The sequence below is a fragment of the Solanum lycopersicum genome, chromosome 6, assembly GCF_036512215.1.
Source record: "Solanum lycopersicum chromosome 6, SLM_r2.1".
Taxonomy (NCBI): Eukaryota; Viridiplantae; Streptophyta; class Magnoliopsida; order Solanales; family Solanaceae; genus Solanum; species Solanum lycopersicum.
The window spans coordinates 36,964,019-36,989,974 of record NC_090805.1 but is presented as its reverse complement, the minus strand read 5'-3'; the positions used below and the strand labels follow the sequence as shown (position 1 = coordinate 36,989,974).

Genomic DNA, 25,956 nt, shown 5'->3' with positions numbered 1-25,956 from the left:
TTTCAATGGATTCATTGTAAGTTGATACCTTCGTAGTAGATCAAACACCATCTAAGTCTTGCAAGTGATCACACTTTTCCTTGATTTCACTACTAAATCGTCAACATAACATTCAACATTTTTGGGAAGAATGTTATGAAAGATGTTCTGCATAGCTCTTTGGTATGGTGCTCTTGCATTCTTTAAACCAAATGGCATTACTTTGTAGCAATAAATGTCTTTATGAGTCAGAATGCGGTCAACACTTCATCATTTTGTGACATGAAGATCTGGTTGTAGCCGGATGAACCATCCATAAAAGATATTGACTTATACCCAGTAGTGACATCGATCATAAGCTCATGGATAGGAAGTGGAAATTCATATTTTGGACATTCATTATTGAGATCCCTAAAGTCAATGCAAACTCGAATTTTGCCCATTCTTCTTCCTCACGGGGAAAATACTTGAAACGCAAGTGGGGTACTTATTTTCACGGATAAAGCCAACCTCAATAAGCTTTTTAACTTCAATTTCGATCACGAGAACCAATTTATTCCTAAAATGTCATTGAGATTGCTTGATGGGACGTGCACCTCTTTTCACATCAAGATGATGAACTAATACTTTCGGGTTTAATCCAGGAATTTCTTTGTAACTACAAGAAAATACATCTTTATATTCTTTGAGTAAGTTGACGTAGGCCCTTTCCTCATCACTTGCTAATGAAACATTCACATAAGTGGGGTTTGGATCTTCATCAGTTCCAAGGTTGATTTCTTTCAATGCATCAACGGTTACCTTTACTCCTTCAAGTTCGGGTGGCGCATCTTTAGCATCTTCATCTTCTTGAGGTTCTCCATCGTTGAAAGATATATGGTAACACCATGAAACATTCTCCGACTTTCCATCAATTTTAATTGGAGAAAAAGTATGCCTTTCATCTTATGTAGTGACATGATATGAAGAGCCAACACATTCTTCATCTTTCTCACATTTCTTAGTGTAAATCAAAACATTTGACTTTACCTTTAGTACTTCTCCATAAAAAACCACAATGTTCATATGTCACCTCATTTTAGAAGGGATTAGACTTTGAAAGTCTGTAGGAATATTTTGAGATTTGGGTAAAGTAGATGCTTGCATACCCTTACTATTTCTCCAAACCTTGTTTTTCCTCCTCAATGGCCCTAACCTCTCAAATACAGAAATCCTCTATGTTGATCTTTCAAGTCGATCGAAGATAGAAGACCTTTTGTTAGAATTAACAGACTCATCTTCCACAATTATGTAGTTATTGCTCACCTTTTCTATGGAGTTGCGGATGGGTGGAAGCTTTTTGTAGCCCATTCTCTTCACGTTGTTGCCTTATAACGAGATCTGACAAAAGCTTCTCAATTTCGATGGTTCATTTATATCAAATCCAGCTTTTGCTAGCAGCCTGTAAGCTTTAGGATCAAAACTTTCTTCTGTGCGCTTCATTGGGAGTGCTTCATATTGTAATGACTTAGGGGTCACAAATTTTCCATGAAGTAATGACTCAGGAGCCATAGACTTCCCATGTAATTTTGTGGACGACTTCATCATATCAATTCGCCTTACAGGAAGGGTCAAACCTTCTAGCACATTTTCTAAAAACTCGAGAGAGTGTCCTTGTCCTCATTTGCCTTTGGGACATAACGAAGAATGGATGTGACCTTTTTACTTGAAAAGTCACCAATCATGTTAGACATCTTGTTTGGATTGCCAAGCTTTGGATCTTCCTTGTTTGCGACTTTTGCCTTACCGACCGCTACCTTAGTCATCTTGTTAAGGAGTCCGACATCTCTGGATGTAATATCATCAACTTTTATGGAATATTTCTTCAAGTAAAACTTTGCATCAGCAAAGTGAGCTTCTTCAGTGAATATATTATCATCTACAATAATCGTTTTTGCAACTCCATTATCATAATACTTCAAACATTGGTGGTAGGTAGATGGGATTACTTTTGTTCTCACGTACCCACGGCCTACTAAGAAAAATGTTATATAAAGTCTTTGCATCAATTACATGTAACCACACACTTGATTGTAACTATCCGATGGTGAGGTCTATTTTGAGAGTCCCTATGGACTTTTATCCTCCTTGATTTAATCCTTTGATCATCAAGTGACTATCAGTAAGATCTACTGTTGATATCTCAGGTTCTTTTATTGTGCGAATCATAAGGATGTTGATTCCAGATCCTTCATCGACTAGGATTCTATTCACCCTTTTCTCACGCGCAAAATCGACCATGAATAAAGGGCGATTATTAAATGTGTCACCAAACAGAAGATCATCGTTAGAGAATGTGATTTTGGATATACATGCATTTTTTACTCCAAGAGATAGATGTGGAGCATCTTTTGGTGATGGGCATGATGGATTTTCAACTTTAGGAAACGACTTTGGAGCATCTTTTGATGATTGATATGATGGAGTGACATCTTTCTCTTTCTTTTCATCGACATTACAACGTAGAGCTTTTGTGCCATCGCATGTGAACTTGGTGTAGAACCAATTTGCAAATATTCTCCAAATGTAATTGGCCGAGGCAGTTCTAGGTAGTGGTGAGCCTTTATTTCCTTCTTCTTTGAATGCAGACTCAAAGTTTTGGTTTTGGGTCTCCTTACCATCTTTTCCGTGATGTATCGCTTTGTTGACTCTTTGTGTGAACTCATTTTTCGGTGTCTATAGTAAGTCACGAGATTTCATCCCCAATCATCAAAATCATCGACTAATCTTCATCTTTTCTTATCGATCCCTCTCCTACAGAATCCATATGGGATCAAAGTCTCCAAACTCAATTATTCTTGTCTTCTTGATGTTTGGAATGTCTTGCTCATTATTTACTTCAACAAAATAGCAGGTTATGACCACATTGGGTAAGTCAGAAGCAATATTGACTTGGTTTGAACTCAATTTCTCATCTTCAAGTTCAGTCTTCCCTTCGCGAGTTAAGTCCATGATTTTGTCCTTAAAGACAAAGCATTTGTCAATAGGGTGGCCAACCAACCGGTGATATTTGCAGTATTTTGGATCATCACTCCTCCCTGCTTCATCTGGTTGTTTCATTTCTCGTAACTCAAAAAGTTTCATCTCAAGGATTTCATCAAAGATTACGGAAACATCTAAGTCAAGAAATGGGTAGTCCTTCCGCTGCATTTCCTTCAAGGTAAGCTTTTGATTTGTCCTTCCTTCAAAAGAAGTCGGCTTTGTGTATTGCCCAGCCTTGTGGTGAATTTCACATGAGAGGTATTGACGTTCAGGGATTCTTTGTTTTCAGTCTTAGACAAATATTTTCCCACTATATTAAATTCTTGCCTTTCTCCGACTTCACACAGTTCGTGGACAGATGGCGCTTCAGTTCCAATTGATGACATACTCAACTCCATATCATAAGTGCGAGTGGCCAATTCTTCAAAAATTTAAGGCTTTATGCCTTGAAAAATATAGCGGAGACCCCAATTCATACCTTGAATGCACATCTATGTCCGAAGCTTCAGTAAGTCTATCTTTACAATTTAGACTTGCGTGCCTCCATCGATTGATGAAGTCAAAGTCCGGCTCTTCATTTCGCTAGCATGTGTTGTGTTTGTAAGTTCTACCATGCTTACAATACATGTTGTGCTATAGAAGCGGTTGAGAAATTCTTGCTCCATTTGTTCCCAAATATCAATGGAACCAGACTCAAGGTCTGTGTACCAATCGAAAGCATTTCCCTTAAGGGAGCAAATAAATTATTTGATGAGGTAGTCGCCGTATGTCCCAACATTGTTGCACGTTTCAATGAATTGTGCCACATGTTGCTTTGGACTTCCCTTACCATCGAACTGCTGAAATTTTGGAGGTTGATAACCGACAGTCATTTTCAAGCTATCAATCCTTGCAGTGTATGGTCCTGCATATATCAAGGAGGATTTCGTAGCAATCTTGTTCTTGTCTTTAATGGTTCCCATATGATGAACTCCTTTATTTGGTTGATTGGGATCGTTCCATTAGAGGAAATTTGGATCTCTTTAGCATGCTTCACTTGCTTTGAAGGGAGATCGACAATCTCTTGTACTTGTGGACGTTTTCCAGGCGCATGACTTGATTCTTCATCCATCATGCCTTTCACTCTATCAGTTATCTTAACAATTCGAGCATCTTGATCTTGAACGTACTTGGTCAAGTCTTTAATAGCTCTTGTCAAGCTTGCAAGTTGTGATGGAGAATGGTGTTGACTTTCCCAAACATGTGATGCAAACATGTTATGTGGGGTAGATCCAGTGCTCAAGACATCATCGTCGACTAAAGTAGAGTGTTTTTTGTATGTAGATAGGCTAAATTGGGCAAGAACACTCTCGACCATTTTGGCGATGTCTTATTTTGCGGCTTTTGAAAAAGACTTCACATATTATGGAGACAAACCAAAAGCAGCAGCAAATTCGGACGGCACTCGTGAGGCTTGTTATCCCAACATCTTGGCTTGGTTCCTTGTGATAGGTCCCATGTTCCTCGCAGTAACATTAAGGATGTTTTTCACATCGATGTCGAATTTGGATCCATCAGTTTTTGCTGAAGCTGATGTGAATCCAGATGTAGATGTAGATTTTGATACAGATGTAGATTTTTTGTAGATGCAGATCTAGATTTCGATGCAGATGTATATTTGGATGCAAATGCAGATATGGATGTAGATCTAGATTTGGATGCAGATGCAGATTTTGAGTTCATCTTCTCAGAAGCCATCTCAATGTTCTTGATCTTGTATTTTGGAAGAGAAAAGATGAGAGATCCCACTGGGCGTTCCAGTTTTAAGCGTCTAAAGTTTCAATCTTGAAATACAATAAACATGAAAGGAAAAATAGCAAGCAGACAATAATATTTGTATTTGAATTAGTGTGAATGTTACGATCTTTATAAAATATCTCAAAAAGATATGTGATCCCCTAATTCTTTTCTTCACAGATGTTCTTGATTTGGCAGAATACTTGCGGCTCAACATTTGGAGCGGAGACTTCTTTTTATGCTGAAGACTTGCAGATCATCACTGAAGAGCATTATGTATTCCTGTGTGTATGTATTATGTGTTTGTATTTTTGTCAAAAGAAGACCTCTTTATATAGGCTTGAGTTAGGGTTTTAGGGGTATTTTGGTCCGAGCAATTTAGACCCCTAGGCTTGAAGAACATGAGTTGGGCTCATCTTGTCAACTTAATGGACTGACCTAAGTGATTTGAACTTGATTTAAGTCATACAGTTGTGACTTAGATATTAACCTGACTTTATCAACCATTAATTTGACTTGGTCAACATATGGTGATTTAAGATTTAATCCAAATTTAATATGGATTTATCAATAAAACTTCACTGTCCACACATATCAAATCACATTTTTTCCCCTCTTCAACAAAGCAACACTACAGTATTTAGTATTTGACAAAGGAGAACAATTCAACCGGCCAGCCAACATGGATTCTAACACAAAAGAAATTCATAAAGAGTGAGTTTAATCATTTGTAAGATATTTTTTCCTTCAATTCATTAAGTTTCTATGTATAAAAAATCTTTTTTATTATGCAATAATTGCTTGTTTCTTTTGTACGAGTAATCAAAATAATAATATCTTAGTTCCCCAGTTTTGACTTCAAAATACACAAATCAAATCATCAAACATTTTGACATATTGTATTGGTGTGTATTTTTTGTAAAAACCAATAAGATATGGCATTAGAGACAACATATTTCCATGTCTCTTTCTATTGAACATTAGTTTAAAACAAAATGTACACCTAACAGGAAAATAGAGTTTGAAAATCATCAAATCTAATTCTTGATATGATTTGTTGAATCAATGTAATTTATAATTTGTCGCTTAAAATTAAAAGAATCTTATCTCTTTTTTGTTATATCTATTTCAAAAAATAAAAAAATATTTCTTACTTTGTATAATGATTTTTCCTAAATAATCTATTTACATCTCAATTCATTATTATTTATTAATTTTGTTTTGTAAGAAGTTTTTCTAACTATTTCTTCTTTGTTTTGTAATAATGTTGATTTATAAAATTTATGTACTCTCTATATTTTGATTTTGTAATTTTTTTAAAAATTCATTTGCAACCCCTTAAATTTGTCTGCATATTTCATATAGACACTTCAAATATGATATTACCTATTGAACATTTATATAGTTCAAAAAGTATATACCTATTAAACACAAAATGTTAATGTGACAAAAAAAGTATTTTTCACTTAAGCTAAGCGCATGAGAAAACGTTAAATATTATTTTATTTTTATTTTTTCAAAAAAAACTTAATGCTTTTTGCCACTTAGCATTTAAATAGTTAAATTTTTTAAAATAATTAAAAAGTAATACAATTTGTTAAAACAAAAACAAAACAAAAAAGAAAAAATTTCCCCACCCCAACCCTTTCAAGTCGTAATACAATTTGTTAAAACAAAAACAAAACAAAGAGAAGAAGACATACACACTGTTGTTTCTTTTCTTTTTTGTTTCTATTCATCTCTTTTAAATTTTTAATTTTTATTAAAAACAATAAAATTTGAATCGACTAAGTGAATTTGAAGGGAAAAAAGAAGAGAGAACATCAGACTGAAAAAAATTAGTAGATCAACGTCCATCTAGGTCACCTTAAAAGAAATATTATCATTCTAGGTCCTCTCAGTTAATCTTTGCTATCGATTTTAATAACAGATAGTATTAAATAAATAGTATTAAATAATATTATTATTTACTGTGTACTAATCCTAGTCCTATTAGGATTAGTACTCCTTAATCCTAGTCCTATTAGAATTAGTACTCCTTCCTATATCTCCTATATATATATCTCCCATGCATTCCCTTATTAGGTTAACACTTCAATACAATCCTATTAGGATTAGTACTCTTTAATCCTACTCCTATTAGGATTAGTACTCCTTCCTATATCTCCTATATATATCTCCCATGTATTCCCTAATTAGGTTAACACTTCAATACAATCAATATTCCTTCAGATTTCAAGACGATTATTTCTTTACCACACTTGTATTAGTCTTTGAATATCTTGTGCATTCACGTATTAGGAATAAAAAATAATTATAAAAGCAATTAATAAAGATATTGAATTTTATCGTTTGAGAAAGAAAATCTTGTTAGAAAGAAGATGAAGAAGAATAGGGCCTGAGTAAGGTTGGGCTTCTCATTTATTTTATTTTTTTAAATAGATGGAAAAAAATTATTTTTGAATTAATTTTTATTTTGTTAACATAAAATTCTTTTTTTCTATAATTGTTGGACCCTACGCCACATTTTATCTTTAAATTTTTCATTTTGTCGCACCAGAACAAGTACATTACACACTTTTTTTTTTTACTTATTATCAAAAAATGTCTAATAGGAATAAATATGAATAGATAAAAGTGTTTAATCGGTACTAGCCTTGGGTCCTTCTTGTGGGGCCTTTTGCGGGGCCCTTTAAAAGTTGTACCCGCACATTTACAACGTAAATACAAACCTTAACAAGTTGTAGTCCTTCTACATAAGTTTCACCCAAAACAAACACTTGCAACTCGTCCAAACAGGCTAGGCCCCATCAAGACACACATTGAGTGTCTTCAGGGCTATCTTTCGAACGCCTTGGACGTTTGACCTTCAAACTTCTTGAAACTTCATATACCATATTTAAAAATCATTATAACTCATTGTAAGACTTCATAAGCCCATGACATATAGTATATAAACACGCATGGACACATGAGACACATAGGTGACTAGCCGTCGAACGTTTTGGTCGTCCCTTGACGTTCGACTTCCAAATCACTTCAATCTTTACACGCTGCCTCTAAACCATATTATAAGTCATTTTAGGAACTTAGAACATTAAGACAAACATGTTAGGATATAGACACCCTAACTCATTTTGGGGTCTTACAGGCTAGTTAATTGTGGGTGGGTCAACATCGAGGGATGGAGTCAGATTAATGGAATGTTATTTATATGAGCACTATGGAAGGAGTATCTTGTGTTATTCGACCTTGATTTTGTATATTCTATGTGACCAACTGCTTCAATCTAGACATGCTTTAGAGTATGATTCATTTTCTACGTTTTTGTGTGTTTCCACATCTATGGGTGGATTCCTAGTGATGGATCGGATGTACCGATCCTCGTATGTCCTCTTGATAGGTAGGATTAGTGGCCAGGCTTGGTCAATTCAGTTATGATATACTTGATGTTGTTTGGGATAGTTGAAGTATACGAAAATTACGTGGATAAACAAAATTATACTATTTAATTACTCATCATAGTTATAGTTTGCTATAATTATCACTCGCGACTAACATTATACATTAATTACGTGGGCTAACTTCGAGTTTGTACAATTAGCCATGTTTGTATATGTATAATTCGCTAGGATATACAAATAAATATGTATAATATATAATTTTTACCCTATATACATATACAATTCACTTCTCTCCCACTCTCTGCCAACCCTTGCTCGCCTCTCTCCTCCCTCTCTCAATCTCGCTTGCCTCTCTCCTCCCTCTCCCAATCTCTCTTGCCATTTATACACAAATGTATATGTATAATATACAATTATATACATATACAATTCACCTCTCTCCCACTCTCTGACCTCTCTCGATCTCTTTCGCCTCTCTCCTCTCTCTCCCAGTCTCGCTTGCCTCTCTCCTCCCTCTCCCAATCTCTCTTTACATATATAAAATTAAATAGGTATAATATATAATTATCTAACCAATATACATATACAATTCACCTTTATCCCACTCTTTAACCCCTCTCTCTCGCCTCTCTCCTCTCTCTCTCTCAGTCTCGCTCGCCTCTCTCCTACAAATAACAGGTAGCTACAAATTGTAATTATCAAACTATAGCTATAGAGAGTAATTAATTATTGTTAAGTTGCTATATGTAAAAGTTTCCCTTGAAGTATATCAATAGTTCTACACACACAACTTTGCTTATAAGAACTTATATAAGAGCTATGAAGGGTAACAATTGTCTGAGAGTATTGTTAGAGGTTCTGCATTTTGAAGTATATTGCTTGGGGAGTGGTTACATAATCATTTTCTTCTTTGGGTTAGATAAGTTTGACTCTACCTTAATAGGCATCCGGTGTCTAAAGATTATATTTTTATAACTTAAACTCTTGAAAGATTGTATTGTGAAAGGAAATCTTAATAACATCTATCATGGTTTGTGCATTATGACTGTGTGGTGGCTAGTTCAATTTCACTTCTAGTGGTAGGTTGTATTGATGAATCTTATTATGGTTATGTGAAAAAAATCATCATGGTGATTATGTTATAATCCAGAGTGTTTCAGTTCAGATAGGGTATCCAAAAATGACATTATTTGATTCGAAAGTTCAGTTCTTAGTAGCTAATTTTGAGAAATGGTCTTAAGGAGGATTCCATTTGGAAATATGAATACCAACTGGCAGGTCATAACTAAGCTTTTGATAACGTTGGTTATTCTTCCTTCTTCTTTCTCGTGTTCGAGGGTGGTGGATAATGTAATGACCCTAAAGTCATTTTTGGAAATTTTTACAAAATTATCGTTTTACCCATCTTGGTAGTTGCATTGAGTCACTTTTGATCAATTTGTTAAGTTGGGTTGAAATTTTGAGTTATTTGTTAATTACGATTTTTTAGTAGACGGGTGATTTTAAATAATTGATTTTTATTAGGTAGTGATTAATGGGCCAAGTACATATATAATATAATCTAAGTAATACCCTAATATCACTTTAGATCATAAATCTTTTGAAAAAAAGAAGAAGAAGAAAATCTCCCGGAGAAACGTCACAATTTCAACACAACCAAAGCAAAGTGACTAACTTGCACCAAGTAAGAACTAACCAAGTCTTGATTAATGTTGATGAGTGCTGAGAGAGGAAATAAGACAAGTTGACTTGAATAGGATTGTTGTTCATGTGGATCTTTGAAATTGGTGTGGAAATTTTTTTTAAATGGTAAATTATGGCTATGATTGGATAGTGATGACAATAATTAGTATCTAACTAGTTATCATTGGAAATTATACATATAAAATAGGCTAAGGTTATGTATGTTTCTTTTATTATAGTTAAAGTTACTTGACATGTTTTTGTTCAAATTTTAGTTTGAGAAAGCGGCTAGGCCACTGTCATTTACGTGACTGTAGTTTGAAAAGACACTGAATAAAAATATGTTATAAATTAAGTAGTGATAAACCTGAAAACTATGAAATATAATCTTAAAATGAGTAAATCATTGGAAACTATAGTATTTTGATAATTCTTTATAATATAATGTATGTCAGGTTTAGATATTGACTCTAAAGGTTACTGGTGGCTTAATCCTTTGTTGTGTAAGAATTTTTACCATGGTTATCACACTAAGATCCAAGTTTGATATATTAACATGTATAATTGAATATTGGGCGTATTATATTCAGGGCGGATCCACATGCATCCATGAGGATGTACGTGCACTCGGTAACTTTTAGAATATGTATAGCTATTGGATAAATGATTATATAATTAATTGTGCACACTTACAACATAAAGTGTTTAGGTGAATTGGTTGAATGTGTTCCTGTCAAAGAGCAATTGCGTAAGTTTGAATCCCACTAGAGACAACCTTTTTTTGGCTTTAAAATCAGTTTTTACGTTAGAATTAAACCTTTTTTGTGGTAAGTTCTTAGAGTTTTAGTAGTGCCCCCTTATCTTTGAATCTTGGGTTCGCCTATGATTATATTATATGAAAATTATCAGGTTTATAGTATTTGGATAACTTGAAACTTAACTCTAGACTTGAAATTTTGAAGTATAAGGATCGACATGATAATTGACATCAAAAATTAGGAACTTGACCTCATCTGACTATGAGTTCATCCAAATCTGGACTAGGCTACAATTTTTCAAGTCACTATTCAAAAACATCTGACACAAATTCTTTTCCCGTTGGCTTTTATATAACGACGAAAACACGTAGTTACAAAATTCAATTCGGAACAAAAACATTATATTCTCAAATATGAAAATTCTTGCACCACACTTCTGGACGTTTATGATTGCGCGAGACGGCCCTTTAGTAACGACGGATCAAGTCATTATATTGAGCCATTTCTATTCACATATATTACTTGCCTTTATTTTTTCAAATAAATATGTGACACGACGTGCTTCAAATATATTCTACTGACACATTTAGAATTATATATGTTAAAGTATGTGAAGTTCAAACTCATAATACAAAATTAAGAGACCTAATATGTTGGAGACAAAATTACGAATTACAAGATATCTTTAATAAAAAATATTGCAGATTACATGTAGTACGTACCATTATTGTTATACATAAAAAAGTTTAAAGCACACATAATAATGTGGATCTAAAGTTTCATTTTATTGCATAGGGTTTCAATAAAAGATATTATCTGGAGATGATATTTATGAAGCACGGATATTAGTTATCTGCATCTTTAGATGGAAATTGTACAGAGGACGAAGCTCCATTTTCTAGATGCTTCAATTAGACATTTAAGAAATCCTCAACGGTGTATAAAAACAGGCAAACATGGCTATGTGCTCTGCATTGTATTGATCCACGTACTCCCACCAACCTTTATTTCTAGACTCGTTCATTTGATCTATATATATTTGTATGAATATGATATGAGTTTTACACAATGTTATTGTAGTTGTATTAAATTTTAAAAAAACTAAAACTTTATACAAAATTGATGCAATTTTATGCATATTTCATATCAAATTTATACATGACATAGTGAGACGCATTTGCAGCGTAATTTTCTCCACATAAATTTAACATAAAATTTATACAGTTAAATACATATTTCAAATAGCCTTTATACATGAAATTGTGAGCGAAATTCTAAATTTTTGAGGGGCATTTATAGTGTGATTGAGTATAAAATTTTAAGGCATAACTCATCGGTGGCCCCTTAAAGTTGATACGGACTTTCACTTAGACGCTTCAACTAGACGATGCTCATTTTAAAATTAATAAGATATTGTGTTACACTCGCAAATGACGTGTAAAGTGACAAATTAGACGAGGACATGTGTTATTTACGTAATAAATAATTCTTAAATAATTATTTTTGAATAAAAATAAAAAGTAACGGATAAATCATTGACATATAAATTTTTGTCCAATAATGTTTTTTGAAAAAGATTTAAACCAATAATCCCCTATGCCCCCACACCCCACTGTCTTCTCCAAATATATATTCATTTGTAGAAGCATTTGGGCACCCATTTCCTTTGATTTCCTTCTTCAAATACCGATATTTCTTTTTCCCAATATTGGAATCACACCAACCAACACACTATTCCTTTTTTTATTATTTTCATTTTCAAATATATTTTTGTTTCTTTTTTACACTAATTAGCAGGTTAAGAATTCACAAAAAGATTAAATGTACTCCTCTACAAAAATTAATTTCTTTTAAGAAAAAACCTCATGAATAATTTAATATTTAAATGGATCTGTTTTTAAATTTTCTAACACAAATTCATCATTTTTCATCATTATATTGTAACTAAATTTTCGCCATTGTTGGATATTAATGTTTGCAGGAATGTAGGCTAAAATTGGAAAGAAGAAGAAGAAGAAAAATTAAAAAGTCGACTGAACATGCATCTCACGTGCAGTTGTTGAGTGTATTACACTCATTGAGCCAAATAAGCAAAAAGTACAAATATGATCGAACAAAAGTTGACAGGAGATGTCTAAAATGAACATCACCCGCTTAAGGTGTATAAGTGAAAGTTCGTGTCAACTTTAACGAGCCAACAATGGGTTAGATCTATTTTTAAAATACGCTTCCTAAGTTTGTTAAACATTGGTATGACTGACTCTTTCCGAATACATAAAGTGATAGCCCTTTAAAATGAGTATTTTTGTCAGTAAAAAAATCTAATTAATAACATTTTAAATGAGTATTTTGGAGGACCCGTCAATTTATGATTTTCTTGGATGCATTTTCATCGTACTGTTGCTTCACTTTGAGTAATTTTAACCCGGGCAGATTGAGTTATGACCCCTAGTTCAATCCATCCTAACTCACCCCATTTTAACACGCGTAAGTTGAAAGGTAACTAAAGCAATAGAAATAAATGGAAATACACAAGTTATAAACAAAATGGATGATTTTACATGACTCTTGTGCTACACCTTGATGCTCCATGGTGGCGTATAATTTGTTATGTAAATGAAGGTAGAGGGGCTCATACATTTTGATTGACGCTAGGGAGATAAAGCTTCAAGCAGCCATAAGAGGGTAGTTAAGAGGCTTCGAGGCAAACAGCCTTGAATCTCTTGATCTTGGTATTTTATGAAGCAAAGACGGAACAACTCCAGAACTTGAAGAATATACTATTGTAGTTCCAGGAAGCCTCTGGGTTGACGATTAATTTGAAGAAGAGTGAAATCATCCTGGTAGGTGGAGTGGACGAACAACAGAATACTCTTTTAAGTTTCTGTATAAAAATCAATCACTAGATCAAAGCAGTACCACTATATCCTGTATAAAAATGTTTAAGGGATTTCGCCATAAGAGAATTTGAAGGTATTCTATGTGGCTCTACTAGAAAAATAGCTATAGATGTTTGGGATAGAAGACCAAGCATTGATCGAAGAAAATACAGAATGTACATAGAGGGATGGAGAACAAATCAGAGATAAACGCCACGCTCCCATGGAAGAGTATGATAAAAAATTGGGACGATGTCCAGTGTAAGCCAGGAGATGGTATGAGACTCCATTTTAGGAAACAAAGATGGTGTCCGAACATTTCATTATGTGAAGTTTTTCAACTTGTTTACAATATCAAGGCGACAGACAGCTATAGTAAATCAACTTGGTGATCAACAGAGGCGATATTATGGGATCTAAAACTGGAAGAAACTTGCAAGATTAGAAATATGAGGATTTGACACAGTAATCTAATTCCTTTTCAGGCAAAGGACTAATTTCATGGGCAGGGTTAGGTGGATGCACGAAAAACAAGACAATGACAATATCAGATGAGGAGAATAAGGAGTTTCATCATTCAACTGTATAAATCCCGAGAATACCAAGATATCTTAATTTCTATGGTCTGTGCTGGTGCTTCATGTGTAAGAAAGGCGGTGAGGATGTCAATAACTTGTACTTCATCGTCCAATTGGGGACAACCTTTTGTGCATAATCAGGGAAATATTTAAAGTTCAATGGGTAATGTCAGGGATGATAAAGGAATCGGTACTATGATGGAAATTAAAAAGAAAAAACTGAAGACGAGAATGGTGACAACATGAAGGGTAAGGAAGCAGAGGGTTCTTGATGGAAGAGAAAACTCTTATGAACATATTGGGTAACTCTTTTGTTTCTATTATATCTTCAGCATGCACCTTTGAGATTCCAACCTCATCTAGTGGCAATACTAAGTCATTAAGTCTCTAGCCTCAGGGATGACGCAGGCACTTGTGTGCTAAATGGAGTTAGTCGTATAAGTGAAAGTTGCCAAGAATATCTAGGATATCTTTATGAGGTACCGAAAATAGGGTCTACTTCAGATTGAGAAGCATCTATAGATAATTAAGACTACTAGAATACAGGAATATAGTTAACTGTGTTTGATATTACTAAAGAAAAATAGAAAGACTATGAATGAGCAGAAGTACCCATTAGATTTCAGAAACTGGAAAGAAATGTTTGATACAAATGATCAATTTTACTCTAAGTAAACCTGGTATACCATTTACATGATCGAAAGCTGTCATCATACCACCAGGAACTGCCACGAAATGTATAAAAAAGCAACGGCAATAACATTGCTTCCGAAGAAAAGTACCTACTATCTGCTGTACAGACAAGATGCCACAATCTCAGCAGCCATATCTTTTTCTAAAAGCTTATCATCAAAAATTTCCTCCACCAGGGTAAATCTCTGAGCTAGATTATCACTTCCAACAAGGGCAACACCACTTTCTTGACCACATTCGAGAAAAGCGTCTACCTAAGTCATTAAATCGGAGTGACAAATTCTCACATTTGATGAACATGATAACATGAAATGTGTTACTTCTTTAGGTAAAATAACAGAGAAATTATACCTCGATCATTCAAATGCATCAGCTAAATCTTCTTCTTCTTGTTTCAGGAAGAATTTCGCTATCTAAATCTGAAAGCCTTGAGAAACCACTCAGGTTTTCCATCTGAAGTGTTGCATCAGAAACTTCATTTGATTGAGAAGAGGAAGGAAGAGATACAACAGAACTTGCCTCTGCAATTGAATCCAGAGTCTGATGCTCTGATCGTATGATAGCAGCGTCTCTTCTGAGAGAATTACCTTCATCATGACCAATAGGTGAAACTTGCAAATTGCTTATTTCATGAATGCGATCTGTAATTGACGTTGTAATGTCCTCAAACAGCCTCTGTACATTTCCTAATTCCGATGAAAGAGAAGCCGCGCCCTCTAATAATACCCTCGAAAACACTCGGGAGCGTGGTCGCTGGCTGCCAGTGGCCTCAGTATTTGGCAACTCGTGAGAGCCGCTCAGAGAAGTTGAACTAACGGCACCAGTGTGTAGTTGCTGTGGGTTATGGCCCAATCCAATACTATTCCTAATTCTCCTAAGTGCTTCAGCAACTGGTATATGAGACAATCCCCGAGTGACACGCTGCTGTCTAACACTCTCGACTCTATTTGCTTTTGGCCTTGGTGGTAATTCGAAAGCAGAGTGGACTTGGTTGGAGCAGTAACTGTTGGCATTGCCATAAATTGGAGTAATATTTGCATCAGTGACCTCTCCCTTGCACTCAGGGCACTCTTTTGTAGTTGAATCAACATAGGGTAAGTTATAAAAGCATGACCAGCAATATAAATGGCCACAACAAGTCAAAATAGGTTCTTTTGCAATATCAAAACATATATTACAGTCAAAAAAACTTGGACCATTCTTATCAACTTTCTTAACCACTACATCCATCTCCAATGCCTTTGCTACTAAATGGGATCTATCTCTTTTGCATCCTTTTCCCTTGCCTAGAGAATTGTGATGTTGAACAGAATTAGGAGAAGAATTAGGAGAAGAATTATGAACCTGACGCCACCTAGCTGCAACAGACTCAAGGTGAAGAATTCTTTGTTCTATCCTAGAATTGGGCAAAGACCCTAATCCTAAAGCAGAAGACTCCATAGGTTCGTGGTTCAAATCAAGATCCATTACTATAGCATTGATCAAATCATCGTCCATCAAGGGTATAGGCTGCCTTTCAAGTCTGTTTCAGAAAGGGGAAAAACACAAACACATAAGTACATCTAAAGGTGAAGATAGATAAGAAGAAGAAAAAACCTGCATAAATGAGATGATGGATGTATCTATACACTGATTTAGCATGAGTTGTAAAATCGGCTTTGCTTGACAAGAGACAAGAAAGATTGAGCAGAACGGTGGGAGCGGGAGCGGGGCGGAGACAAGAAGCCGCCGACTCTATGCTTCCCTTACTAATATATGTGTGTCAATAACCAGGTCAACATGCCTACCTGGCACTTCAAACATATCTTTTAAAAAATATATATATATAAATATAAATAAGTACAAGGGGATTAGACATTGCCTTACTAATTCTAACGAGACAACAGATCTCTACTAATTAACAAACATAAAAAAAATAAAAACTAGAAAAAACTAGGTATTCTATAATCATCACGGAGTTTATAATACATTTATGATGATATTACAGATGAAGATGTTTAAGTAATGCAAGAATATAAAATCAAAGAATAAAGATGAGTTAGCCACCTCAAAGTTTATTTGATATATGTATGATCTACAACAAACAGTTTGCCCGTTTAAAGTAATTTGAAGTATTCATCTCATGTCTTCTTCTTCAAATCTGTCAAAAAATAATTGATATTTTTTTATAATTTTTTTGTTTTAATTTACTTGTCTTAGTTTTTTAGTCCTTTGATATATTTTAAAAATTATGTAAAAAATAATTGAAATTTTATTATATGAAAATTATGTAAAAAGTATTGTAAATCTCAATAACTTGGAACTTGATCAAAATATTGATGGACTCTTGAAATTCTATTTGTCATACATAAGTTGTAACAAATGAAATCATATATATTTTCTAAAAATTACGTAAAAATACTACAAAATACAATAATTAAAAAGTTAAAATATTTGAAAGATATAGAAAGTCTGATTTGACCCGTCGAATCAGTGCCACATAAATAAGGATATATGAGTAACATATATTGTTTAAAAATGACATAAAAGTAATATATGTATTCCAATAATTTAAAACTTAAAAGACGTATATAAATTAAGTTGATTCTGAAAATTTTATCAAGAAAAAAGATCAAATATACCCCTGAACTAATGTAAATGGTATTTAGATACCCTTCGTTACACTTTTGGAAAATTGATGACCCTAGCGTCCAAATTTTGGGTGGCATATACCCTTAAAACTAATAGAGAGACATGTGTCACAATCTTAACGATCTATCCAAAATTTATTTACTTTTTATCCCTAATTAAAAAGTTCACCCAAAAACCCACCCAAATAAGTATAACAAAAAAACCCAAATAAACCCATTTTCCCTTTTTTCATTGTTCCACCATCCAAACACCCCACGAAATAGATTGACACTGGAAACACCACTGCAATTTATGTCATTTATCTTGTATTCCTAAGATATTTAGAACAAAACTTTGAAGAACTTGATAAGACACAACAAAGTTTAAGAACAGTTTCACTATTAGAAAATGAAAACTAGTAGAGAAACTAGAACAAGAAATAGATTAGAAAAAATATACAAAATATTTTTCTTAAAGAAGAATTGTTGTCAATTTATGTTTAAAAAATCTTACTGATTCCAATAAACTTGCAGTGACGCGAAGTTACCAAATTTTAATGAACAAGTGAAGAACATAAGAACATGAATTAATTCACAAATTTAAATATGTAACACATACCAGAATCTGGAAAAACAGAAAGAAGATCAAGCTTACTGAATGCACAGTTTCCCCTTAAGGAAATTCTTTCCCTCTAGTATCCGAGGTTTGATTTGGAATATGTCATCCCAGGATAGAATGATCTCAATCACTAGTGTATTGATATCCAAAACACTGGTGTCAATGAGCCACTCAATGACAGTACAGTAAACTTAGAGTACTAGATTTAGTAGTAGTAGAAGAAGTCCAGAAATTCTATTATTAAAATGAGAGGAAATCCCTCAATTTATAGAAAGCAAAAGATAGTGCGAAAATGTTCTTATTATGCCTTACCAGAAAGGACACAAACCTTTGGATAAGTCAGAATCTTTCAGAAAAGTCGTTACCTTTCATAAAGTCACAACTTTTCATAAAAGTCACAATTTTTCATAAAATTCATAAATTTTCATAATAGTTGCAACCTTTCATAAAAGTCGCAACTCTTCATTTTCTCATTCACACCTCTTAAAACCCAAAAATCCCCCGCATGACTCTAAGACAAAGAAACGAAAAAGTATGTGTACTTTACAATCAAGAACTAATTGCATCTGGATAAGTAGGTTTTCCCTTGGACTTTCCGTAGTGAACATATGTCGGACATACTCGGTCAATCGGCAAGTGTGATATCTTTTAACCGTCGAGCTTTGGTGTATACCTACACAATCATATGTCACACAAGTAACCCTTTACCATTTATGGTTCTTATGGTTGTGTTTGTTTCAACCATGAACATCTCATGATTTCATGAGTGTATAGAGAATAGGATTTTAACAATAGTTCTCTTTGAAGCGGCTTACACTTCACACTCACATAGGTGATTTCTAACCGTGTTATCGCGTAGATACATTATTTGGTTAACTCTGTCAAATTTAGCAAACCATTAAAATCATTAAGCTTTATTAACTCATTGACAATCTTTAATGTTGTATCCTTGATCCTGAGCATTGTCTTCATTATGATAATGGATTGAGTTGGTTGACATTGTCGAACCGTCATTCACAAAAAAAAAATTCTCCTTACATCTAACTCTTGGGATCTCCAGTCTGCTAGATAGAGTTACCGCCATGATGACTTGTCCTAAGACGTAAACTCATTCCCTTAGATGATCTTTAAACTTTATCTCTAGTTAGGCCTTTTTGTAAGTGGATCTGACACATTATCCTTTGATTTTATATAGTCAATTCTCATAATTCCACTAGAGAGTAGTTTTCTAACGATATCATGTTTATGTCCTATATGAGATTGTCCGTTATACATCATGCTTCATGGCCCGCCTATTGCATCTTGGCTATCAAAGTGTATGTCTACTAATGTCAATGGTTTGGGCCAAAAAAAGAATATCTATCAAGAAATTTCTTTCAACTTATTCACCGACCTTATCTTGAGCACCTAGCTCAAAGATCATTATAGAGCTAGCGATACATGTCTCTTTTGAAATATTTCCAGGAGACTGATCCTCTACCAAGAGTGAATATATATCCACTCGTGGATTTTACTTCATTTGTCCGATGATCAAATTTGTATCACTATATCATTTCAATACTGCGGGATATTGTTATAATGCAAGACATATTTTTAAGTATTTTTTTAAATACTCCAAAACTCTATTTATTGTCATCTATTGAATTTATTGGGATCACTTGTGAACTGACTCAGTTTATTAATAGCAAATTCTATATCTGATCGCGCACACTTCATGATATACATCATACTTTCCAATACTCTAGCACAATCTAATTGTGAGTCACTTTCGCTTTCACTCTTTTAAAATGTAAAGCTCACATTTATTGGAGACTCAGAAATATTGACATCCAAATATTTGAACTTGTCAAGTACTTTTTCAATGCAATGAGAATGTGAAAATGATAAACATTATGGAGTTCTAAGGATTCTTATACCTAATATCACATCAGCAACTCCAAGATTTTTCATTCCAAACTTGCTTTATAACATAAGTTTAGTAGCATTTATTTTATTAGTGTCTTTATTGATGATCAACATATCACCACTATACAAACAAACAATGACCTTATGATTTTAATGTGAACACATTTATCTCTTCCATCATTCTTAAATTCATTTGCCAACATGATTTGGTCAAATTTCTTATGTCATTGTTTGGGTGCTTGTTTAGTCTATAGTGTGACTTAACAAGCTCGCACACTTTCTTTTATTTCTAAGAACCACAAAACCCTCGAGTTGTTCCATGTAAATTTCTTCCTCCAATTCTCCATTTAAGAGAGTTGTTTTCACATTCATTTGATGAACTTTGAGGTCATATACCACAACTAACAAAATTAACATCCAAATGAATGTAATTCTAGTTAATGGCGAGTATGTATCGAAAAGATCAAGACCTCTTGATTTATATCTATAAACAGTTCCATTGACTTTCATTTTCCTTTTGGGGATTTACTTTGAACCCAAAGTTTTATTTCTGGGAGGAAGATCAACCAATTTCAAATAGGACTGCCCAAGATTGAACCAATCTTACTATTGACATCATCGGTCCAAAAGAATGAGTCTACATAAGATACAAGAAATGTTACAACATCATATTCGAAGGAAGTAGATATCCTTTGACATTTACTACGCCTCTGAATCTATTTATTAAGTACATTCTCCTCTTGTTCTTCCAGAGGGCGTTTAGACCTTCCACTAACTATTCAAGTCTAAGTTTACAGTCCACAGTCTTAGGCCCTATTTTAATCATTTTAGGAATAGAAGCTTGGACTTTACATAGACACCCCCACACTTTGAAATATTTAAAGTTAGATTTCTTTCATTTCCATTTCTCATATGGAATAGATCGTAACCTGAAAAAACAAAATTGTTTTCTTTATGAAAAGACAAAACTTTTTGTTGTTCCCTTTGCAGTAAGGATAGTTCCTATACAAAAGTTTTGTGGTAACCCCGAACTTATAAATAATGCATCCATCATTTCTTTCAACGTCAGTTTTTCATTAGATTGAGGTGAATATGACATTATTTTCATTTTTAAAACAAATTTCTGCAAAATGAGATTTATACTCTCCATCCCTACACTTCTTATCTTTTTCCTAACTAGTTTTTAACTTCAATACCATATTGTCTAGACATTTCTATTACTTCATCCTTACCATTTAGCAAATAGACATAGTCGTTTCTTATGCAATTGTCAATAAAAATGGCGAGATACTTTTTCCCACCACAAAATGGCATTAACTTCATATCACAAATATCAATGTAAATCAATTAATAAGGGATTAGAATTTCTTTCTACAGATTTATAAGAATGCTCAGCATACTTAGATTTTACACAAACTTGATATTATTATTTATTGCAATCAAAGTTAGACAAAACTTCTAAGTGGATCAATTTTCCTTACAAGGTTTTTTTTTAAATTGACATGCCCAAGTGCTCATGTCACAAACTTTGACTCAAGCAAGTAAGAACAAATAAAAATATTGAGTTTGAAAAGCTCTTCGCGGTTAGATTTTTTCTTAAATATTTTGTTCCAACTTCTTACAATTTTGTGTGATGCAAACTTGTTTAGAGTCAACACCTTGTCAAATGTCCTTTTCATAAGGACCTTTCCTTTGTTATAGAACTATCCATGAACAAAGTTTCATCGGGTCCAATAAATGTGATATAATCCAAATTTTTCTTTTACAAAACATGACAAATGACTATTCACTAATGTTCATGTGTATACAAATAATTATATATAATAGACATATCTTTACATAGAAAATTATAACATTTTAAGTGACATTTTTTCATAAAAGAACTCAATCATTTTGATTAAGTATATATATAATTTGATAGTTTCATACTAGTAATAGAGAGACTCAACAATCATAATACCAAATATACTCCAAGAATTTTATGGGTCTAAAGTAATACAAAAGTATCGTTGAATTTCATATCTTTTGCTCCAAAATTAAATTTGACACCAAGTCTAATTTTATTTTTATCATAAGCAAAGAACCCCCACATTTTAAATGTGATCTCAAATTTTTTTCAAGTGTTTGAAAATAGTTTTTCCACATATTTTTCTAGATTATCAAAATGTAATTGGCAATATGAAATCTCTTTTGAAAATATTATTCTACGAAAGAATTATAAAGTTTCAATTCTCTTTGATAATCTTTACATACTGTTTAGAAATTAGAATGTTTCTAAGTCAGTGGTCTTTTTTCTCTATCACAAATAGACATACCACTTAGTATTTAGAATGTTTCTATATAATAGAGAAATTTATAGAAAATCAAAAGCACAACACAGACTTAGTAGGTGAAGTTTTCATATTCTTCAAATCAATTGCACAGTCTGATTTATTCAGAGTAGAAAACTACAAAAGTTTTTAATCCACAACAATCAGACATAATCAAATTCACAAGGAATACAAAACTACAAAAGTTTTTTTAGTCTCCAAACGGTATTAAACATATTCTTTATCACATAGAAATATTTTTCTTTTTAAATATTCTTCCAACTATAACATTTTGAAATACAATTTTATCAAACAAAATTGTGCATCTCTCATTTTGCAAGCTAAAGAATTTTAAAGGAAATAATATTTGCCAAGCAAAATTCATTCCACAATATATAGTTTGCAGATCTTTTTCCAAAGATACACATGATAAAAAAATCAAAACTATTAACTCTTGGAAACTATTTTTCTCCTTAGATAAATAATAAGAAGGTAACCCAGTGTAATCTTTAACCGGAGTACCACAAATTTTTTCTGTTATGTTCTCACTTCGAACTTGCTAAACAAAGCAATGAATTATGGCGAAGTAATGCATTTATCTTCTACTTCCATAATTAGATTCCCAAAATCAGTAAGTATAAAAATACTAACAATATAATAATTTTTTAAGATTGTTGTTCATCTTGTATTCCTAAGATACTTGGAACAAAACTTTAAAGAACTTGATAAGCCACAACAATAGTTTAAGAACATTTTCACAACTAGAAAATTAAAACTAGTAGAGAAACTAAAATCAGAAATAAATTAGAAAAAATATACGAAATATTTTTCTTAAAAAGGCATATCATCAATCTCTATATCAAAACATGAATTTCATCAACTAATTTATTATTTAACCGATATATATTATCATCATTAAATCTACCATACATATTGACCTATCTCAGAAATCTCACATTTTAATAAATCAAAACAATAATTATATAAATCATAAACATTTATGTAATTTACACATACTAATCAATAAATTAAATTACTAACAAATCTAATTCAGTGATTAATTTTTTAGAGCGCTGCTTAACTTATTTCGTGTCTCGAATTCAAAATTCACTTGTTAGGTTTGACACAAAACTTATAAGCTTCTCAAAAAGGCATATCATCAATCTCTATATCGAAGCATTAAGTCATCAACTAACTTATTATTTCACTAATATATATTACTCATCATCAAATCTACCAGGCACATTGACCCATATAAGGATCTCATCTTTTAATAAATTAAAACAATAATTAATGTATACTAATCATAATAGATCTATCAGGATTACGAATAAAAGTAAATTTAATGGTTTAGAGAATATGCTTTTGTAAGTCAGTCTAAAGCATCTATCTCTATTCGGTCTCGTTCAACATATATAAAATGCGCTAAAACAAGAAGTTAGAATTATAATGTTTCCATAATCCAGATAAATTATACATAATCTTGCGCTACAATCGTATCGATGACATGTCCAATATCCATCTTAGATTGTGAACCAAAAAAACTTTATACTTATAAGAACTTGATTTGATCCTCTGTGTATAAATTAAAACTTTATACACTAAACAATTTACTATATAAGTAAACAGACACTATAAACGAATATATGAATCTATTAACTTTTTTTACTAAAACTGAATAAATAATTAGTCTATAAATAGATATTATATCTAAACATATGATTAATAATATATATCCCAACAGTTTAACCATTAATAGTTATATATTGAAAGTTATGTATGCACATATACTATGCATTTATTGATTTAACTCCGTTGATTTAATATAAATACTAACTAATGTGCGTTAATTAATAGTTAAATATTGAAAGTTATGTACGAACATATACTATGCATTTATTGATTTAATATAAATACTAACTAATGTGGGTTAATTTTATATCAAAACTTGATTTTAGAAAAGCAAAAAAGAAGTGATCTAATTTGTGGTGAAAGCAATAGGATTGATCTCTAATTTAAAAAAATTAAAAAGGAGACGTGAAAATAAATTAAAATGAATTTCAATGTGCAATAATTGAAGAAAATGAAGGTTGGCCAAATATACAATCTTAAGTTTCACAGATTTCCTCTTCACTGTTGATGATTACAACTTTGCACTTAAAGCGTTACCTACTTAAAAGTCATATATCAACGGTATAGATATTTCACTTACACTATTATTAAGCTAATTAAAGTATATTCATAGGTAAATGAAATCTCCCTAATTAAAATGTGAAATTTGATATCTTAAAAAACCTCTTAAGGTTGGATGTTAATTAGATAGAAGTGCATTGTCTGACATATTTTTTTGTACTATTAGCCGTACTATTACTCATAGTATTAGTACTCTTATAGTTGTTTGCCATTTGAGTTCGTTTTTTATTAGTGGTTTCTTGTACGCTTTGGTTATCGTTTTATTTATAATGACTATTTTTTAGAATAATTTGTCAGATTATTTAAAATATTGAACTCATTTTTAGTTATTTCTTTCTCTCTTTGTATAGTGCTTCGTAGTACCTGTTTTTTCTTAAGCCGAGGGTCTATTGAAAACAGTCTCTCTAACTTAGTATAACCTCCTAGAATCACGATACTTTGTGAGATTACTCTACGGATATATATATTATTGTTATCGTTTATAAAAGGTAAAGATGACCACCCATACTAATAGTGATGTTTACACCATCATTAGTGTATAACTATAATTCTTATTAGAAGAAATAAAACCTGCCAAGAAAACTGACATTTTACCAAGGAGTCCAAAACTACACCTTAAGCAAAGGTTGAATAGTAAAGTAGTCTATAATTATTTAATGATGAAGAAGGTTAATTACCTTAAAAACAAACAAAAGAATATATAATGGGAAGTGAATGCAATTTTCCAAGAAAACTTCGTTATGATATTAGTATGTCAAAAAGAACAAGAAAAACAGCATCGAATACGAAAGAAGACGTTGTTGTTGAAAGTGTAGAGTATCATGAAGAGTTGATCAATTTAGATGAGAAGAAGAGTTTAAAGCAATTGATTGAAGGTAGAGGGACTTCTTTGGGGCACCATTTTATAGAAGAAGAAGAAGAAGAAAGACAAGTTCAAATAGTTGTAAAACAGGCAGAGAATAATGGGGTTAAATTCAAGGAAATGGTTAGTCGTTATGCTAAAGTTTTAAGGCATATGATTAAGCTTAAGAGAAAGAAGCCAGCTGGTTACATATTGAAGATGCAAGTACATAATAAATCTTGATCATCCATCTTTTACTATTCATTCCACTCTTTTCTATTTTCATTTAAGGAAAAGAAATGTTTATATATATATATATACACATATATATGCAAATGTAATACTTCGATAAATTTATAAAATTTTACAATATTTAGTGTTTCTTGTGGATATTTTTTGTAAAAGAACTCAAAAAAAAAAAGGCAGCTTTCACATATAGCAAACCAAAAAATCATATGTGTATGCTATAGCAAAGTTTATATAATTACGCTCCATAACAAACATAAAATTGTATAATTCGCTATACATATACAATTGTATAATTCGCTGGCCTAAATTGTATAATTCGCTAGCTTTTTTCGCTGTAATTGTATAATTCGCTATCCTATTTCACTGCGATTGTATAATGCACAATTGTATAATTCGCTTCCTATTTCACTGCAATATTTTTATAAAATTTGCTTTGCATACACTTGAATCGAATTAAAAT

At 32.5% G+C, this 25,956-nt stretch overlaps 2 protein-coding genes across 5 annotated transcripts; one reads left to right on the top strand and one right to left on the bottom strand.

Moving 5' to 3' along the window:
• Positions 1-14,677: 14,677 nt before the first annotated feature.
• Positions 14,678-16,705, bottom strand: LOC101248399 (uncharacterized). Of its 4 annotated transcripts, none has more exons than XM_026031474.2 (3): positions 16,400-16,705; positions 15,123-16,293; positions 14,678-15,021 (listed from the first exon to the last, which is right to left on the bottom strand). In XM_026031474.2, the coding sequence occupies exon 2, from the start codon at positions 16,266-16,268 to the stop codon at positions 15,141-15,143; it is 1,128 nt and encodes a 375-aa protein (XP_025887259.1). In that variant the 5' UTR covers positions 16,269-16,293; positions 16,400-16,705; the 3' UTR covers positions 14,678-15,021; positions 15,123-15,140. The 4 variants fall into 4 exon arrangements, with proteins under 4 accessions (XP_025887259.1, XP_004240922.1, XP_025887258.1 ...); XM_004240874.5 differs by having other exon boundaries at positions 14,678-15,025; positions 16,400-16,574; XM_026031473.2 differs by having other exon boundaries at positions 14,678-15,025; positions 16,368-16,538.
• Positions 16,706-25,022: 8,317 nt separating this feature from the next.
• Positions 25,023-25,635, top strand: LOC101248111 (uncharacterized). Its single transcript, XM_004240873.5, has one exon. It carries the CDS (start codon positions 25,110-25,112, stop codon positions 25,488-25,490), a length of 381 nt encoding a protein of 126 aa, XP_004240921.1. The 5' UTR covers positions 25,023-25,109; the 3' UTR covers positions 25,491-25,635.
• Positions 25,636-25,956: the final 321 nt, after the last annotated feature.